Below are 18031 nucleotides of genomic sequence, written 5' to 3'. Positions count from 1 at the left end.
ACACATGTGGGCAAATAGTTTATCCTTGCAGCAAATCTAGTTCTAGTACAAGCCATTACAACCAAAATGGTTGCAGCTTGGGACACAAACAATTGAAACTTTGCCACTCCTTAAACTCTGGCCAATTTCTCAAATTTTAAAATTGTACTAACAACCTTGAAAAAGGTACAAGTTATTCCTTTGAGATTAATTGTTTACACAGGGCCTCAAAATAATCAAACAGAATTGTGGGGCTAAGACAAGGAAATCTGGAATCAAAAGTGTACTTTTGTATCTTTATAATCAAAACAAAAATCATTAAACAGCAAAAATTGCAAACTGGAGTTGAGCTGGTTTATTGTTGAACTGTACAAGTGATACAATTTATGTCTCCTGCATTTCCCTGAGACGACGCACTGCACTTCTCACTGTCACAGCAGCTGTGGTGCTAAAATAAAAGAGAGAGAAGCTTTCATCATCGTGCATCAGAAAACACAGAGAAGTTTTTGTTACGAAAACAGTCTAGGTCAAAGAAAACTTTGGACTAACTAATGTCACTCTATTTCCCTTAAGATGGAGACCTTAACCAGAAAAAGAGGGTATCCTACTTTTGATTCTGTAATTGGCAGGCTCTTCAAAGTTTGACTCGAGAGTACTTTTACAAATCTGAGATATGTAGAAGTAGTACTAACATGACAAAATTAAGAGTAATTGACAATTAATTTCTGAACAAATAAAATTGAAATTTGCACAAAGCAGAAACCAGTAAGACCTCAACTTGAGTCTGCTAAGTGCAAAAGTCTCGTAAGTTCAAGAATCTGCTTAATGCAAGTTTCACTGTGGGAGATAAATGAGTGTGGAGAAAGACATGTCGTCACAGTCCATTGGCTTTTAGTCCCCTTTTAATGAGGGATCATTTACGCAGTTTGTAGCAATACTTGGGATTACAGCAGAACCCAAAGTTTATGGGTATTCTTTCTCACCTGACAACCCAAGCTCCTCCAGCAACAGTTTTTCCACATCCCCTACAATACCAGATTCCCACACATTTCCTTTTCAGGGCTTCCTGGAAGAAGAAACAAGATGCAGGAAGATTTTATTATTTGTAGGAAATGCAAGTCATTAAAATAAATCTAAGTGCCTTTTGAAAGCATCCAGCTAATTCTGATTTTACAAGTGAAAGCTAATAAGGCACAAAGAGCTTGTAGGCAAGTGAGGCATTATACCTAGTGCTGGTTGTTCACAGGGTGGGTAATACTACCCAGTGGATAAATCTCTATCCAGTTGATGGTACAGTAAGTTGCATTGACACTTGTCTGCTGGATAGCAATTTATCCATCTTTTGAACAACTGGGTCCTGGTACATATTGTACTGTCAAGAATTCTGCCTTCTGTCACAATCAGCAATATCAAAATCACTTGTTGTAAATGTAGCGCTAGACATATGGTTAAAAAATGTAGCTATCCAACTCTGATAGCACTGTTTGTCAGCTGTTATGAGGTTTCCTCACTCCGATCACAAAGTGAATGGAGAGAGTTGACATTAACAACACTGACAACAAGCATTCGACTTAATTGTGGTGTTCTTCTTTGGGTTGACATTTTTCATGTACGTAATTAAATGCTTTATGGTGATAAATATTGTAACGGCAGACTAATCATTTGATCCGATTTGAGAAAAATACAAAACACTAGTATGGTGTAAGACCTAGGATATAGAATGATCGCAAAGTTTTCGAGAGTTCTCACACCAACTAGCGAATTTGTATTTTTCTTCGTTATGTCAGACTTACTTTTCCGCAGAAGACACATGTGTACTTCGAGTGCTGGGTGATTTCCATTTTCTTAACCATTTTTCGAAGTGAGGCACCGTAACGAGTACCATACTTTCCTACGACTCCGACCTTCTTAGTTCTCTTTGCCTGGAGAGACGAGCGAAAACAAGTCGTCGATATTACAAAACACTCAAAACTATATATATAGCTAACAAAGACAATAACTCTGCTTTCATGGGAAGCTATTTATTACTCTCGATGGCCTTTCATTTATGAAATAATCCAAGGATTTTTACCCACCATTTCGCTCAGAGAATCGGATTTGCAGTAAAGAGGAGAAAGAGAACCATACGGGGTTTTAGCCTATAATTTGTAGTATGACTGTGAACTTTGGCAGCGGTTTTATTTGTACTTCAGTTAAGAACACTTGAAATTATATGGCGCGAGGTACAAATTTGGCGCGGAAATCTATGAAGTGAAGTTTTTGGAAAATGAGTAAGAAATCCGAAGAAGAAGGTATATTAAAAATAAACTGGATGTACGATGTTTCTTTTTCTAGATAAAATTTTGTTCCACGTCTGAAATTGTGTTCTTTGTGTGAATTACAGCGTCTCAAGCGGTGTTGGCGTATCTTACCAAACAGAACCGACCTTATAGTGCAAGTAAGAAATGTCAAACTGAAATATGATTATCTTGCCTCCATTATATAGGATAACACTACTTTTCCTCCGTTTTATACACAATTTTTGTGTAGGATATAATAATTACGCGTCTAAATAAAGACTCCAGATTTCATTATCATTGTTACTAAAGCTTATCTACCTATGTATGTTTTTTTGCAGTTGATATTTTCTCGAATCTGCACAAAGAGTATGGAAAAACGGTAAATATACGCACTTTTGAAATTCTATTTCTGTGTTGTGATTCTTTCATTCTTTAACAGAGATCAAAGGGTTGCAAATAAGATTTTCCCCTCTATTTCCTTCAAAACAACTGCCATAAAATACAATATATACAAACACCCACACATAGTGTGTGAATGAAAGCCCTGCACTCAATTTATTTCTGATAAATTGAAAATCATTGTGTTGCTTCTTTTGATAGGCAGTACAAAGGAGTTTAGAAAAACTTGCTAGTGAAGGCACTATCACTGAGAAGATTAATGGGAAGCAGAAGGCATATGCACCTAAACAGGTGATTACAGTAGTACCTTTGGATCAATATCAGTATCTGGGCAACTGCCCACCTACCCCTCCCCAAACCCAACATTAACCTTAAGTTGTTGTCAATTGACTGTTTTTTAGTTCAGGGAGGGGTAAGTGGGCAGTTGCCCAGATCCTGATATTGATCCCTACATTTTATCTGAAAGACTTACAATATTTATAAATAATTGTTTTTCTGATTATACAAAATGGTTGCTTTTTGCTTTCTTTCCTGGTTTCCTAAGGAGCCAAAAAACCAACCATATGACATGTTTTGTCTTTGTTAGTGCTATCATAGTAAGTAAATTGATTTAGTTAGTAACATATTTAAAATCACTATTTGGTTATCTGCAGGACCAGTTTGGAGACTATGATGAAAATGAGATCAAGAAAATTGATTCACAAATCAGTGCATGCTCAGAGAAATTGAAGAAGTTACAAGAAACATTGAAAACTCAAGAGTCAGGTAATGATAATTGCATAAGTTTTCTTAATTTGCCATGGTGTAGCATATTTAAAATAAGCAGCTGTCAATGGCAGCTTTGCTGTAAGGGGAAACCCCAAACATAAGAGGCTTCTTGCAGACTAAACAGAGGGTGATAAGAGGTCTTAAAAGTGGAAGTAGACTGCCAGTAAGTGGCTTTTATCGCAACCCCTGATATTCATGAAAAATAACAAATGACAATGATTATCAAGGATGGTGCAATAGTTGTTGGAATTTAAAGGGGCTGTGTCATGTCACTATGGTTTCCTGGGAAAGGCAATTACAGAAACATTCTGTCTAAGTGTCACAATCAAAGCTTCAGACAAGGATATATTTCTTGTGAGCTTTCAATAAAACTAACTGTTAAGCTTAGCTGTTCAACCTCCAATTCAAATGGGTGATAACCTTCTTCAATTTTGTCCATTTGTGTCTTCCTTCATGTTTCCTACATGTTGGCTAATTATTCAAAAGGTGATAATTGTAGGCAGCATTTTGTATGATATATTTTGCTTATGCTTTACTGTGATTATTAGGGCATGTATCAAACATGTCATTCTTAACCCTATATGATTTTAGAGCTGCGCAATGTTAACAGTACACTTACAACCAAAGATGCCAAGGCCAAACTATCAGAGCTGACTCAAAAGGTATTAATTTACATGCTGCAGTCAAAGCTGAATGCAAAACTTGTATGCAACAATGTATCTGATTATAGTTATACATCTATTTAATGGTATTTATTTACTACAATATTTGTTATTTTAAGGTGATTTTTTCGTCATTTACTGCTTTTGTTTTTGTCAATGACTGATTCTCTTCTCTTTATAAATAGTGAGAGGAAGAAATGGTGTTTGAACTGATACATGTTTGTCTCAGGATGAGGTCTCTGTCAAGACTGAACTAGATTCACTGTCACAATCTATCCTGCCTAGGAGCAGTAGTATTGGAATAGAATACAAAATTTAAAGTTCCCTTCCCTTTTTTCCCTTTTTTTCTTTTGCAGTGTGACAAATACCAGGAAAGACTCAAGAATATTAAGTCTAGTGAGTTTACTTTTTCTAATTACATGCAGGTGCATGATAATGAGTTTTTTGCATCCAGATAATTCAAAACTTTTTAATACCTTTTCCTTTTTCAGCAACAAAGCATGTTACTCCAGAGGAAAAAGATAAGGTAATACTTCTTAGATCCTTAAAGTTGTTTGCAGCTTTTTTTTTTTTTTTTTTTTTTTACATGAGAGCATTTTTCTTTCACTTCTGTTTTTATTCTGTGATATCCTGTTCTTTAAAAAAGATCTATAAGGATCACAAGCAGTATGTCCAGATGTGGAAAAAGAGGAAGCGATTGGTATGATAGTTTTCTTTATTGACTTAATTTGATTGAGTATAAGTTGTTTTTAAGGATGGGGCAATTCTGTTAGAGGAGAAAGTGAAGGAATTTAGTTTGGCAAAAAATTCAGGAGTTACAACCAAGGCACCACATAATTATCCCAAACCATCACAGAGACAGGATGACTGAGTGTGGTAGGGTGTAGGACTTAAACTCAGCAGTCCTGGGTTTAAATCTTGCTCTAAACACTTTTTTGGTTTGCTATAAGCAGTCCTGAGTACAGCTCTTTGATCATCTTAGTTAATGTTCTACTTGTTGTGTGGGCCATGTAATGTAGTGTTCCAGAACACTTCAGAATTTTCTAGAATGATATGTTGTTTACCTTGTTATGCTTGAGTCATGCCCTTAGTCATGCACACTGATTTATTGCTGAAATTTGATGTAATCCTATAGAATGTTCTATGAACAAGCAATTATTTTCATTAGAGTAGCTTATGAAAAGCTGTTCTTGTCACCACACAACAATCTGTCAATTAAAAGTGTGTCACTTGCAGAAGTGTCTATTAAAAGCCACAACTTGAAGATAAATATATTGGTTCACCAGTAATTGTGTAACCCTTATGATGTCAAGTTTTTCTTACTTCTTCCTGACTATTCTCTTTTTTCCTGGAGATCCAAGTTCATTCCTTGCAACCCAGATCAGTGGAATGGCTATAATCACTCAACAACTTTTAAGTGTAATTTTAAAACATCAACTTTGATGTGTTTTTTAATTTATTTCTTTAGGCAACAGACATTTTAAATGGCATTTTGGAAGGCTATCCCAAACCCAAGAAACAGCTTATTGTAAGATGAATTTTCCTTTTTTTATAGAATGAGATTTTTTTTAAGCTATTTTTTTTATATTTTATCATTTGAGTGTGTCTTTGAGTATGTAAACTAACCAGTCTCTGTAAGTGATGATAGTCAAGTGACTGCAAGACAAAGTTAATCCTTTACACCCTAACATCAGTATGCATATTTTCCACACTGTTCTCTACACATTTCCTAAGGTGGGCACAAGGAGAATTTGTTAATAAGCAAGAGGTTATTTAGTTGGGGATCATTTCCTTTATTCTTGTGACTTTGATGTGTGATTTGGGGGTGATGTTGTAAGGAGAAGTTGGATGTTAATTGTGAGTAGCATTCCAGTGACTATCATTTCACTCCCAGGGGGGTGACCTAGGAGTAAATTCTCTTTTTAATCAGACAAAGAGCATTCCCTTCCTTTTCAGAAAATTCCTTTACACAAGTGAAAAAAAAATTGATGTTAGAGCACTGTTGGGAGCACCAAGAGTGAGGCGCTCAAAAAGAGAAGACTTCCCCCTTGCTCATGAGATAAAATCCTGAGATTCCTTTGGAGAATAACTTCAGATTGATTATGAAGGAAAACTCAGCCACAATTTATCATGTCTTTGTTTACTTGCTTTGTAGGAGGACATTGGTATTGAAACAGATGAAGAGTATGGTGCTGTAATCCCAGGCTGTTAAAGGCTTTTTTCTATATGTATTAAATGATTTATTTTCTGATGGCAGTCCAGGTCAATGTGATGAATATATTATTTTAGTCAGTGCGTAGTTTCTTCCGATGCTTTACCTCACCCAGTGGCTGATCATATCATTCAGGCAGAATAATATCATATAAAATCTACCATTATCAAGTATATGGTGCAGTAATACTTAAAGAGTTAAGGATGGTAGCCCGTTTATTAGTGAAAACAACCCAATAAAGAGAACAGAAACCTTGCACACAACACTCCTTTGTAAATACCTTTTAATAATTAATAGGCATTGTTGTTAGTGTAATTATTATTCATAGAACCTTGATATCTTACATTGTTGTAAAATGTTTTGTTTTGTGAATTGATCCCTTTTCAATATGATTAGTTCTTTCTTTTACTCCCAAAATGCTGGAATCATCATCTTGTGAATGGATAGGTATGCATACTGCGTAATAATGTGTATACCTGTACCCCACAATAAAGAAAGGATTTATGTTAATATTATTGTATACCAAAAAAAATTTTAAAAATTCCAATTTCCTTGCAAATTTTCCAAAATTAAAATTAATGCCATTTCAACACCACCTTTCATCTCTTAAATAATTTGTACCAACGAAGTACAGTTAACCTTTAACACTGTATATTTATTGAGGTAAAACTACTCTTGAAAGTAAAGGAAATAATGTCAGTGTTCAAATTACATCTGTCTGATTATAAAAGGTGCAATCATAAATTATAGGTTTGCAGAATTGTTCATTTAGTTTGTCTCCCAAACATAATCCAACAACTTCATGACATTTTCATAAAAAGTGAAAACAAAGGCAACATCAAAGACCACTCTGCCAAGACGAGGTACTGTTCCCTTGTAGAACCTGGAAAAGGAGATAAAAGTCTTCATAAGCCATTATTTGAAAGTACCAGTAGATTTGTTACACTTCATTTTTTTATAAGGATTCAGTAGCCTATTAACAAAAACCCATAGTTGAATTTCTATTGTGAAGGGGTTGACCTACATATTGTCCTTGGCTTGTATAACTAGCAGCTTTGTTTTCATCTTACAAGTCTACAAAAATAATTTTTACATACGCTTTCAGTCCTTCATATTTGATAATCCTCATTACACAATCTAAAGTGTTCTTGTACTTGTGTGCATCTAGACCCTGCAAGAGAGATTTCAAGAAACAAAAATGTCTTATTGTGTATGTCTAAATGGAAATCACACTGGTTCCAAGCCAAACCTCAATGACAACATGTAGATACTCTTCAAATAAGTGCCAACGTACAAGAAAATAGGGAAAGCTTTCACACAGGCACTTTGTTGCCACATCAAATTTAGTGACCATTCTTAGTTTTTCATTATTTTGTTATAGACAAGTCATCCGCTAAATGCAACAAAAATTAAAGAAAAACGAGTATCAGCTTGTAAATGTTCAAGCAAACATCTTCAAAAAATATCAGTGTTCACAAACCTGCATCCTTGTTTTAACAACATCAACAGGAGTGTTTCCAAAGACACTGGCTGCCCCTGCAACTCCACCAATGCAAAATGTTTTTATAGAGCCAATGTCTACACTAGGGTCACCTCCTTGAAGATAGTTCTTCAAGTTGGAATATACAAAGAATCGAATCATTTGATTGGTTCCCTGCTTTATTATTGTGGCTGTTAAACCCTTGTAGACTCCACCAAATCCTAAGATAAAGAAATCAAAGGTCAGCCAAAAGAAAAAAAAAGCTCATTTGGTACACCCATGATCCCAGCTGAGATCCACTTGAAATGCAGATCACTGGGTCACCTCTCTATGATTGATTACCAGTAAAAGTACCTCCTTTAATTGAAATGATTCAATTTAAATGTTACCTGAATAAAAATTCCTCTGTATATCTGAAAATATTTAACTTACCTTCTGTTCTCACAATAGTTCCAACACCATTAAAGAAACCCTTATATTTTGGATTTGGTTGTGTTTGATCATGAATAAACTTGACTTTGACAGTTTCCATTGGACACACTATGATGACAGCCTCTGCAACTCCTGCTCCTAATCCACAAAGGAGGGTTTGCACTTGTGTTAATTTACCCTTGTCATCTACCATGTTATTTTTTAGGAACTCGAACATTGCAAATCTGCAAAATCAATTACATAGCTTTCAATTTAAACATTATTAGACTGCATGTGTCTTTAACCCTTCAACTCCCAAAATCTGATAATCAATTCTCCTCTCTAGCTCCAACAAATTTCCTTGTCAATCAGTTACAAGAATTTGGTGTTACATTAAGATAACATCTTCTAACTGATAAGTTTGGGTCTTCTCATCACCTGTTTGCTGGATACTTTATGGATTTTGTTGGCAGAAGTTACATGTTAATTACATCTTGGTGTTTAAGGATTAAAGTCCACACATTTGTCTATGACTCAGTGGACTAGTTGACCTCTTTTGACAAAATAACAAGAGACAATTATCCCTCACCTTACAGATGCTTTTGGTATTGAGCCATACAACAATGAACTAAGACCTCTGTAGAGTCCAAAAAACCCATGATTTTTTACTGTTTTAGCAGCACAATCAAGAGGGCCTTTATACATTGGCTTTGCTGCTCGCTCATCTAGTTGTACTTGGGTTTTTACATACTCAGTTGGAAATGTGCAGCAGATTTCAAGTCCACCTGCAATCCCTCCTGTTCAAAAAATATATATCACAGAATTAGTTTTTTCCTGTGAAATATTTCAAAGTACAATCTAAAAAAAACTAGTTAGTTCATATATTCTAAACTTATGTCTAGCTTCAAGAAATATGAAGGTATCCTTCACATGACGCACTCGGCCCTCCCTCTCTCTTTCCTTCCCTATGTATTTTATATAAGATTTTTAAAAAACATAAAATGATGTAATTTATTTATTTACTGAAATATTAATTGTCCTTGAGAAAAAGGGGACAAAAATATCAACAAAATATTTTGGAACAGTACACATTTTCCCTAGCAATCAATGTCAAAGTTAAAGTTGGCTTCCAAATTTTTCAAAGAAAATTATCACAATTGTGTCAATAGCTTCAGTTCTGACAATGTTCTGTTTAATTTTATAACACAACACACTTTTCAAAATTTCCCAGGCTTTCCCTTTCAACTTTGGACTTTTCATCATTATTTGTTTTATATTCTGCCCCTTCTCATCGGAGATGAGAAGTCACGCAAATCGGAAATTGCGCAATGGGTGGTACGGGGGCGTGTCACGTCAAGATGTTTGTTATATTGATTCTGGGTTCACAAAAAATTTCTTGAAGTTTCCTTAACACGAATCACTCTTCTTCCCAACATTTTTTTTTTAACTATGTTAGCCTCAAATGAAACGCTAGTAAGCTAATTAACGATTAATCGCGGAGTGTCAGCCGTTATTAAAGATTTCAACGCATTCTGATTTACGGTATATTGCGTAAAAGCGACCACGTCCACAAACAACAATCGCACATTGGAAAAATTATTCTGCCACGTAGAAAAAATGTTATCTCTCGATTTCATCTGAACAAAACAAAAAAAAATCGATATATGTTCAATGATATTTCATAAGGCCCTAACTACGATAACTTTTCGAAACGTCTTCGACGCCTTTCAGTGAAATAAGTCATGAAGCTACTTCGACCTTTGTACTTTCAATGATCTAAGGCAAATTGTAAACAGTAACGATAGTGCGTCAACGAAAAACGTCCGTTCTCTCTGCGTATAATAAAAACTGAAGCATAAAAATTTAAGGTTCTCGTGTTTAAGCTATAGTATAGTTGCTGAAACATGCCGTAACGACAAATGGTCCCCAAACTTAAACAAAAAGAACACTCACTCTTTAAGCTTATTCAAAACATGTTAGTAGTTCATTGATCGCAAGCACTTGAATATTCTCCCACGAGTGATAGAAGCAAGCTGGTTCAAACAAACAGATATCATCCTTTAAATCTGATTGGCTAAATAATTCTTCACAGCTGACAAACTATAGAAATAACTGCTATAAATAAAAGTGCCTCACCTGCGAGAATAGCTTTCCCTGGATGCCGCTTGCCTTTTCCTCCGCCAGCTGGGGCGGCACACAAAAATTTCCTTCGATAAAAAGTAGCAGGATCGGGCATGGCAGCCAGTGCCCCTCGATTGCTATTTTCTAGAGAAGACATTGTTTAATATGTAACACTAAACTATAACCTCCCTTTCAAACCTTCCACAACAAAACCTTTCCCACGTGAAACACGAATCGCGAACTAATCTCGCTTAAGGAGCGCCGCTGGTCATCACCCCAGTCCTCATGCATGGCATGACCATCTACAGAGGCTCGTGATTGGCTCAAGAATATCTTGTGTTTTGTTATTTTGCAATGTAATGTTACTTTTTTAATGTAAATTTACTACAGCGTCACAATATACATGGAATGCTGTCATTTGACGAAAGCATTCAAATAAAAAATTATATCGCCAAAAATAAAGCGAGTTTCAGTGCATTTGTGCCGGTCACGGGTTTATCGACAGCACGCGTTAAAGGAGATGTCTGCACGTGCCAACGCATGAAACTAAATTGGGATCAGTCAGCTTAAGAAGAACGGAGAAATGGATAGCGTGTCTTACTTTTTTACTTTTTTAAATTGACAAGACGCGTGACTAGACGACGATAGCTTTGTCACCGAAAAAAAATTACATTTTTTAATTCCGTTTTACTGGAGAAGTGCTATAAATAACTAAGAGGGAGTTCAAGTGTTTTCTTCAAACATGAAAAGAAAGTGGGCAAGATGGCAGACATCGTTGATCGGTTCCCTTGTTCACGAATTGACGTCACAGCTTTTAAACAGAGAGACTTGTCAATAACAATTTGTCAGAATTGTTGTTGACAATTGCAACTATATCAAATATCATCTATTTGTACATATTTACATACTCTTGGCTAGTTAATATTTATCAATATTTTTTAATATTTGTATACGCATAACCCTCATTTCATCTTGTCTTGTATTTTTAGTTTGTCGAGCGTTTTTAACATGAGCCTCTGGCTCGGAAGATTGTGCAAACCCTTCCCACGTCTTCGACATTAAATAAAACATTCTATTCTTCCAGTGTAGATACTAGTAGACAAGACTTGTTTTCCTTCACTTTTAATTAACCTTAGCCACATTCTTAATCAGACTCCGCAAGCAGTGAAGTTGCGCTGATTTTGATGAATAAAAGTCTAATCTGGACGGTGGGCCATTAACTCTGCTGTACGTCATTAAGAAAGAGACGGGGGTTCCCGTTCAATGGACCGTTTAAAGATCTGCGTCATGATTCAGTTTTTTTCTGACACGAAAGACAGTTTACCTTGGATAAATGGAAACCATTAAATAAAAGTTATGTTGGCAAGGCGGAAACCACAAAGGTAAGAACAACAAAGGAACGAGGATGTTTCAGGGTAGAGGTGATACGCACGGATTCCAAATGACCTTGCGAATATTTGAGGTTTTCTTTTCTTTTCAATCTGTTATTTCTTTTCAGTTTTGAGATAATGAGACACAAACACATTTACAATTGTTTATTTCTGTTCCCTTTTTTTTTGGTGGGGGGAAAGGGGGCGAAGAGAAATGACCATAGAAAATACACCGTGCGTCGACAGGTCAGTAGAATCTAAACCTCGCAATGGTTCTTCATGCTGGCTATTGCACATATTTCTCTCGCAAGAACACGTACACGGATCACGCACACTCACGTTTACTTCCACCAAACTCTCTTTACAATTAACCAAATATGCTCACTTCAACAAACGTATCTACGGATTTATATTCAAGTAAACTTACTCAGCGGTAAAAAGTCTAACAATATTTCTCAGTGAACATAAACCTGACTGGCTTCAGTCGAGTCAGTCTCTTAGTAGAGCGTTCAGCTCTTGCATTTATTCCCGACTGATCCACAAGAACACAAAGTTTACAGGGGAATCTAAAACAATTTCATCATATGAAAAAATTGAGTGACCTGGCGAGGGAGACTAATATACCTATTCTTAATGGACTAGCGCCCTAGGAATACTATAAACATGACTTTTCTTAGATTACTTATCAAAAATGTTAGAATGGCAAAAATGATGAACGCAAGGCGAGGTTTACTGTCCGTGATTTCGATTTAGTCTCAAGGGTCTAACCACAGGAGATAATACTACAAAGTTTACCAGGTTGTGCTTCTGGGCGATGCTGTCTACGAAGACTAACATTTCTTTTCTTCAATCTCAGTTGGACAGACTGTCTGTTTGACATCGTTTAAACTGCGCATTACAGTAACAAAAGCTTGAAACATGCGTGGCTGGCCTAACATGCGAGGAAGAGAGGAAAATTTATCAGAGTGCAGGATCTAGTAACGAACAAGAAAGAAATGCCCGAATCGAAAGGAGGCCATATTTCTTCAATCTGCTGCGTAAACCGTGAATACCATCCCCGGACTCAACGATTCTACTTTACGCTTTCTCTGCGCTCGAATTTACTAACTCCTCCCCTCCACACCCCTGCTTAGGCCGGCCCTCCGTTTCAAAGAGATTGTCGTTTTTACCGTCAAAGCTCGCTGATTCTTATGTCGCTGTGAGTCGGTCTTTAAGCCGAATCCCAGCAAAAGAGATACAAAATTGAAAATCTGTTTCCCGTGTTCTTGAAATCAAATCTTTGTATCTAATCCAGACGCGGCCGCTCCCTGTAAACAAATAGCAACAGCAAAAAAAACAAACAAACAAACAAAAAAACAAACAAAAAACCAGAAATTAATCTTTCAACTTTTGTCAGGATTTCAAAGAAGTGTGGTGTGAAGGGATACAAAGGAAGAAAAAAGAGGACGCCGAAACTGAGGATAGGAAATCTGGGAAATTTAACCCACAACATTTTGATAAAAATGTCTCTATTGAAAACCAGGAACCGTTAACAGAGTATGTATAACAGAAGAACACGGTGGAGTTGGCGTAAACGTTACCTAGACCCTCATAGCAACCCCCAACTCTCCTTTAAATATTAATCTGATGATATTCCATGCTCTCCACACTGGTAATCAAAAAAGGTTCGATTGTGATGTTGATTATAAGCCCCTTCCCATCGCACTAGGAAAAAAAACTTATCGCAAGTTAACATTGCTAATAGTCGTGTCTAACTAAAGGAAAACTTGTCTTCATTATCGCTTCAAGTGTGCTACGCTAGGGTCTGATGCACATCCCACTGTTATTAATGTAATCGCTTTTAATGAAGTTAAATGACCTGCTGTTGAGTTCCCCACATGATGTAATTAGCTTTTGTAGCGGCTTGGTATTCCTCTATCAACTGTTGAACAACTTCTCTGTAAAAGAAACAAAGCATCAAATAATTATGTAACAGGAAGACCAATGCACACATTTATCGATCTGATCTAGAGCGCATCACTTTCGTTTCCCATAAATTAGTTGGGCTCTACTACCAAATGAAGAAGAGGCCCTGAGGGGCCATTTCGTCGCTTATAATCTAAGGGTTTAAACCTCGGAATAACAAACGATTCTTTCTCTTTGCAAGTTCCCCTTTCTCACCTTGAAGCATCTAGCTCGTCGAAGTTGTCCTTAAAAATCTCCTCCTTTTTATAATTTTCCAAGAAGGCTTCCCTCTTCCGAAGTTTATCAAAGAGTCGGCAGTTCTTTTCAAATACCTGTTCACAAATGCGTTGGTGTGAGTCAAAGCGAAATTACTCCTTATTTGATCAAATAAACAGCTAGGTATTTTGCTACATTTCGAAAATGAAAAAATTACTGAAATCTAATTTGACTTACAGTTGATATACTTGTGTGATTTGCCAACATCAGTCCGCTCACTCTGTGTGCTGTCTGTACATATGGAGATTTTCTTGACAATGCAACCTGAATTTATGAAACAAATTATGTCACAAGGTTTAGCCTTTCAAGCAGGAATAGATGCTCTCTTGATTTAAGCAGTTTGTGGATCACATTTAAATATTTGGGGAATGTCACCAAAAGTAAATTAAGATAGAACAAGCAGCATCAAATGAAGTGCGCATACTGTTTCTGCAAGAGGTAGATAGCTACCCCACCCCACCCCACCCCACCCCATCCACCCCACCCCACCCCACCCCATCCACCCCACCCCACACAGGGCATAAGTCATGTGACCAAGTTAATAATTCAATTTGACAGTGAGCTCAAGTGGAAGGAGGATAAATTAACGAGCTGAATCAGTCATTGGATTAAAAATTATAAGTTTTCTTTAGAAAGCGGACCCATCATGTATATATATATATATGCTGTTTCATTCTTCTGCAAACTTGACAATGTGAAAGGAGATCTTGAAATTTTTTAATTTCTTGTTTTTGCAATACCTTGTTTGTCTTTTACCTGAATACTGGCAGGTCCCCATGGAATGAATTCTGCAAGCTTTCTTTCCCTGATCCGCTGTAGACTCTTATGAACCTTGAATACAAAAAACACTTGCTCTTAAATAGCCTTTTCAATAAGCCAAGAAAATGACATCTGATTCAACTGACAAAGTAATATTTATGTACCTGAGTGGGGTCAACTTCGCCTTGGATGATGTTCAGAATGGAGATATAACAGTGATTGTGTTTCCTGTCTCTAAGTGTCGATACCATTACATTTTTAGGCTTAAAGAAAGAGAGAGAAATTTCAAGCAAAAACTTAATAAGGAGATCAACTTTATATTCATCTAGGTAAATCTGCTATTGAGTATATAACTTTTAAAAATCAATAAGATCTTTTCCTGTTTGTGATGACAGCTCTCCTTACCTGTAACAACCTTCTCATTACATCAAGGACTGTTGTTTTACGAATGTTAGCCACCTTAAAATCAGATAGAGAAGAAAGTCAAAGGGAATGTAAATGAAAAAATTTATACATTTTTTTTATTGTCATCAGATCTAGCTGAGAGATTATCTTCTTTGCAACCTTTGTTTAATCTTCTTGAGGAACAGTCTCTATTATCATAGAAAGCATGTTCATGATAAGACCTATCAATGAAAAGCTACAAAGGAAACCAGGAGAGATAATATATAGATTTAGCCAAGCCTAAAAGCGGAGCTCACATTTTTTTTCCCCACACATTTCAAGGGCACAACGCCTTGCCCCGGCCAGGACTTGAACCTGGGTCGTCTGACTCGGAGCCCAGTACACTGACCACTGGACTTCTGGACAAAGCCGTGGCGTTGGCATGCCCACGGTACAGTAGACCACGCACGCTAAAAGTAGCACCTTGTACAGTTGTACGGTCGTACATCCAAATTTTTTCGGCTTGATGGGTTACTAATATTTTGTATAATTATGGGGCTGCCCTCTGTGAGCTCCACTATAATGGCAATATAGTTTAAGCTCTCTCAATGCACCCTTTAAGAGTGATGTAAAACTGAAGATAACCTGTAGGCCCCAGTAGTTCAAAAGTCTGATAACACTATCCATTGGATAAATCTCTGTCCAGTGGATAACATTATACATTTTTCTATCACTTATCTACTGGATAGCAATTTATCTGTTGGATAGCGTTATCTGCCCGTTATCCAACTAGGCCTAGAAGACAAGACTCTCATTCAGAAGACATAGCTCTACTCAAAGTTACTTCATGCTCCACAATCTGGGCCCAGTTGTTCAAATGCCGATTAGCACTAACCTAAGGTTAAATTTGAATCCAGGTTTCTTTATTCCTTAGTTTAAAAGCCTTTTTGGGATAATTTTCCCTTTTCTTTATAGAGCATCCAATAATCAGATTGTGGACAAAAAGAATTACACTGAATTTTATTCAAAAGCTTTGAGATATGAAATCAGATTTTGCACTAATGGCTATCTTAACTTAGCTTTAAACAACCCAACCCTGCTAACAATGTAAGTCCATCACAGATGCCCTTTTTTCTTAGGGTGTCTGCTTGCAGAAGATTTAGCCACACTACTTTTATCACTTGTAAAAGACCATTTAACTAAACAGTTAAAAATTACCTTCTGATCAGTAGTAAGTGGAGTGTACCCAGTCATAAGAAAATGTAATCGTGGTGTGGGAATTAGAGATGCAATCAAACCAATCAGATCATTGTTCATGTAACCTGCAATAAAATGTTTATAAAAGGAATGAATGAACAAAATCTACAACCAACTGCTTCCAGTTGCCTTGTTTATTGAAGGAGGTATGCATATCAAATGTAGCTATAGTATAGCTACATGTATAGTTGTCTATCTTTTCAATTACCATATTTTTAAAAGGAACGAATCATACTGTCAGGGTAGAGAAAAATTAAGGATTTTCTCAAATTTTAATGCAGGCAGATATGTCTAGAAAGTGGATCACATTGGGTATAACCTTTAAAGTACCACTGTGTCATCTCCTCAGTCATTGACTTGGTAATAACTGATGAGCCTAACCCTTGGCTCATCAACTCATCAGTGAGCCTTAGCTCACCTTGGGATTGTATCAAATGGTGTCAAATCAATTTAAACCTGAGTTAAATTATTCCCTAACATACATAAACATTGTTAGCACTACTTCTATGATTAAAACAACTCATTCACCTGGATATCTAAGAGTTGTTGTACTTGTAGCCATGATTGTAGATACCTGTTACAAAAGACATTATGCAAATTATAGCTATAAGCCTAGTCTAGAAAGGTTTGATTTTATCTCCTTCCCTCTTTAAAAAACCAAGAGCTCTGGCTCATTGGACCAAAGATTGAAGAGCAGACTTTCCTACAAGACCAATACTTTTTCATCCAATTTCTTTTTCAACAATAACTTCTATCACAAGGTTTGGCCAACCTGAGTGGCTGAACTCTTAAATGCTGATATAAAGTAAATGATGAGGTAAAGGTAAATGCCATGACATACCAGTTGATTTACTTGAGAAAATGTTGGATTTTGTATGTGCAACCTGTCTGCTGCAATTCTGTTGAGAGCTGTATTGTCAAGAACAACCTTAAAATGAAATCAAAATTGTAGTCATCAAATGATAACCCACGGTCCAGATACCATATAATTTTGAACTCCAAAATCCAAAAGTACTTGTGATACTAAGATGAGCCCATTTTGAGATTCCAATGACTAACCTCACTTTTTGAAAATTGCACTCATATTACATATATGCTAAAATTCTGAGAACAAATTCCAATCCTTTATATCTTGATTCTGCTTGTAACCTGACAATTTCCTGTACAAGTTGGTGCAAATATTGTCCATAATACATACCACACAATCTGCATTTTGAGTGAGTCGCTTGAGCGTAAGTATAGAGTTATATGGCTGTACTACAACATCACTAATGTCTTCCTGTGAAACAACAATACACTTATTGTCAGAAATACACAGAGAACAGGATAGCTTCTGGAAAGTGATCATATTATCCATTATGACATAGATTGTCAAGTCTATCTCATGAAAAAGTGCTCAATGTACTATCTAGCAATTTGTCTACAAACTTAGTGAACCAGAAAAATAATTATTAAGAGACAGTTTTTCACCTGCTGTGGAAACACAGAGTATGTTTGAATCAACTTCTTTGGGAATCTATTGAAAGAAATATTGAGTAAAAATCAAGTTGTGAAATTTCTAAATTACTCTCACTTTGGAAATATCTATGAGGGCTGACACATGAGCTGTGCAAAACTCATTGACACCAATAAAACTTAATTCTATCAATTAAAGAGTCTAGAGAAGATAAAGCAGAAATCGCTAGCTTTGTTTCATTTGCTGTTATGATTTGCATTCCCAAAAAGCCTTT

At 36.2% G+C, this 18031-nt stretch overlaps 4 protein-coding genes across 4 annotated transcripts in view; 1 reads left to right on the top strand and 3 right to left on the bottom strand.

The window, feature by feature from the left end:
- Window positions 1-311: 311 nt before the first annotated feature.
- LOC113675904 (large ribosomal subunit protein eL43) lies at window positions 312-2098 on the bottom strand. Its single transcript, XM_027192509.2, has 4 exons — window positions 2055-2098; window positions 1773-1901; window positions 963-1045; window positions 312-427 (listed from the first exon to the last, which is right to left on the bottom strand). Exons 1-4 carry the CDS (start codon window positions 2055-2057, stop codon window positions 364-366), a joined length of 279 nt encoding a protein of 92 aa, XP_027048310.1. The 5' UTR covers window positions 2058-2098; the 3' UTR covers window positions 312-363.
- Window positions 2099-2143: 45 nt separating this feature from the next.
- LOC113675903 (homologous-pairing protein 2 homolog) lies at window positions 2144-6815 on the top strand. The gene is made up of 11 exons (XM_027192508.2): window positions 2144-2270; window positions 2363-2416; window positions 2597-2637; window positions 2859-2948; window positions 3311-3422; window positions 4017-4087; window positions 4444-4483; window positions 4579-4613; window positions 4734-4787; window positions 5556-5615; window positions 6243-6815. The coding sequence occupies exons 1-11, from the start codon at window positions 2246-2248 to the stop codon at window positions 6297-6299; spliced, it is 639 nt and encodes a 212-aa protein (XP_027048309.2). The 5' UTR covers window positions 2144-2245; the 3' UTR covers window positions 6300-6815.
- Window positions 6566-11785, bottom strand: LOC113675900 (tricarboxylate transport protein, mitochondrial). Its single transcript, XM_027192506.2, has 6 exons — window positions 10327-11785; window positions 8780-8987; window positions 8212-8435; window positions 7780-8000; window positions 7397-7470; window positions 6566-7182 (listed from the first exon to the last, which is right to left on the bottom strand). The coding sequence occupies exons 1-6, from the start codon at window positions 10466-10468 to the stop codon at window positions 7068-7070; spliced, it is 984 nt and encodes a 327-aa protein (XP_027048307.2). The 5' UTR covers window positions 10469-11785; the 3' UTR covers window positions 6566-7067.
- Window positions 11768-18031, bottom strand: part of LOC113675899 (tubulin gamma-1 chain) — an 8491-nt gene continuing 2227 nt past the window's right edge. The window contains exons 7-18 of the mRNA XM_027192505.2: window positions 17772-17817; window positions 17500-17580; window positions 17143-17229; window positions 16830-16875; window positions 16263-16366; window positions 15066-15119; window positions 14825-14923; window positions 14658-14732; window positions 14079-14165; window positions 13842-13957; window positions 13540-13618; window positions 11768-12988 (exon numbers count right to left, since the gene is read on the bottom strand). Coding sequence (XP_027048306.1) covers window positions 12953-12988; window positions 13540-13618; window positions 13842-13957; window positions 14079-14165; window positions 14658-14732; window positions 14825-14923; window positions 15066-15119; window positions 16263-16366; window positions 16830-16875; window positions 17143-17229; window positions 17500-17580; window positions 17772-17817 — 910 coding nt within the window. The 3' untranslated portion in view covers window positions 11768-12952. The remainder of the gene's footprint in view (window positions 12989-13539; window positions 13619-13841; window positions 13958-14078; window positions 14166-14657; window positions 14733-14824; window positions 14924-15065; window positions 15120-16262; window positions 16367-16829; window positions 16876-17142; window positions 17230-17499; window positions 17581-17771; window positions 17818-18031) is intronic.

The sequence above is a fragment of the Pocillopora damicornis genome, chromosome 9 (assembly GCF_964200805.1).
Source record: "Pocillopora damicornis chromosome 9, jaPocDami1.2, whole genome shotgun sequence".
NCBI lineage: Eukaryota > Metazoa > Cnidaria > Anthozoa > Scleractinia > Pocilloporidae > Pocillopora > Pocillopora damicornis.
Note: the sequence above shows the minus strand (reverse complement) of the source record. Positions and strands in the feature narration are given on the sequence as shown.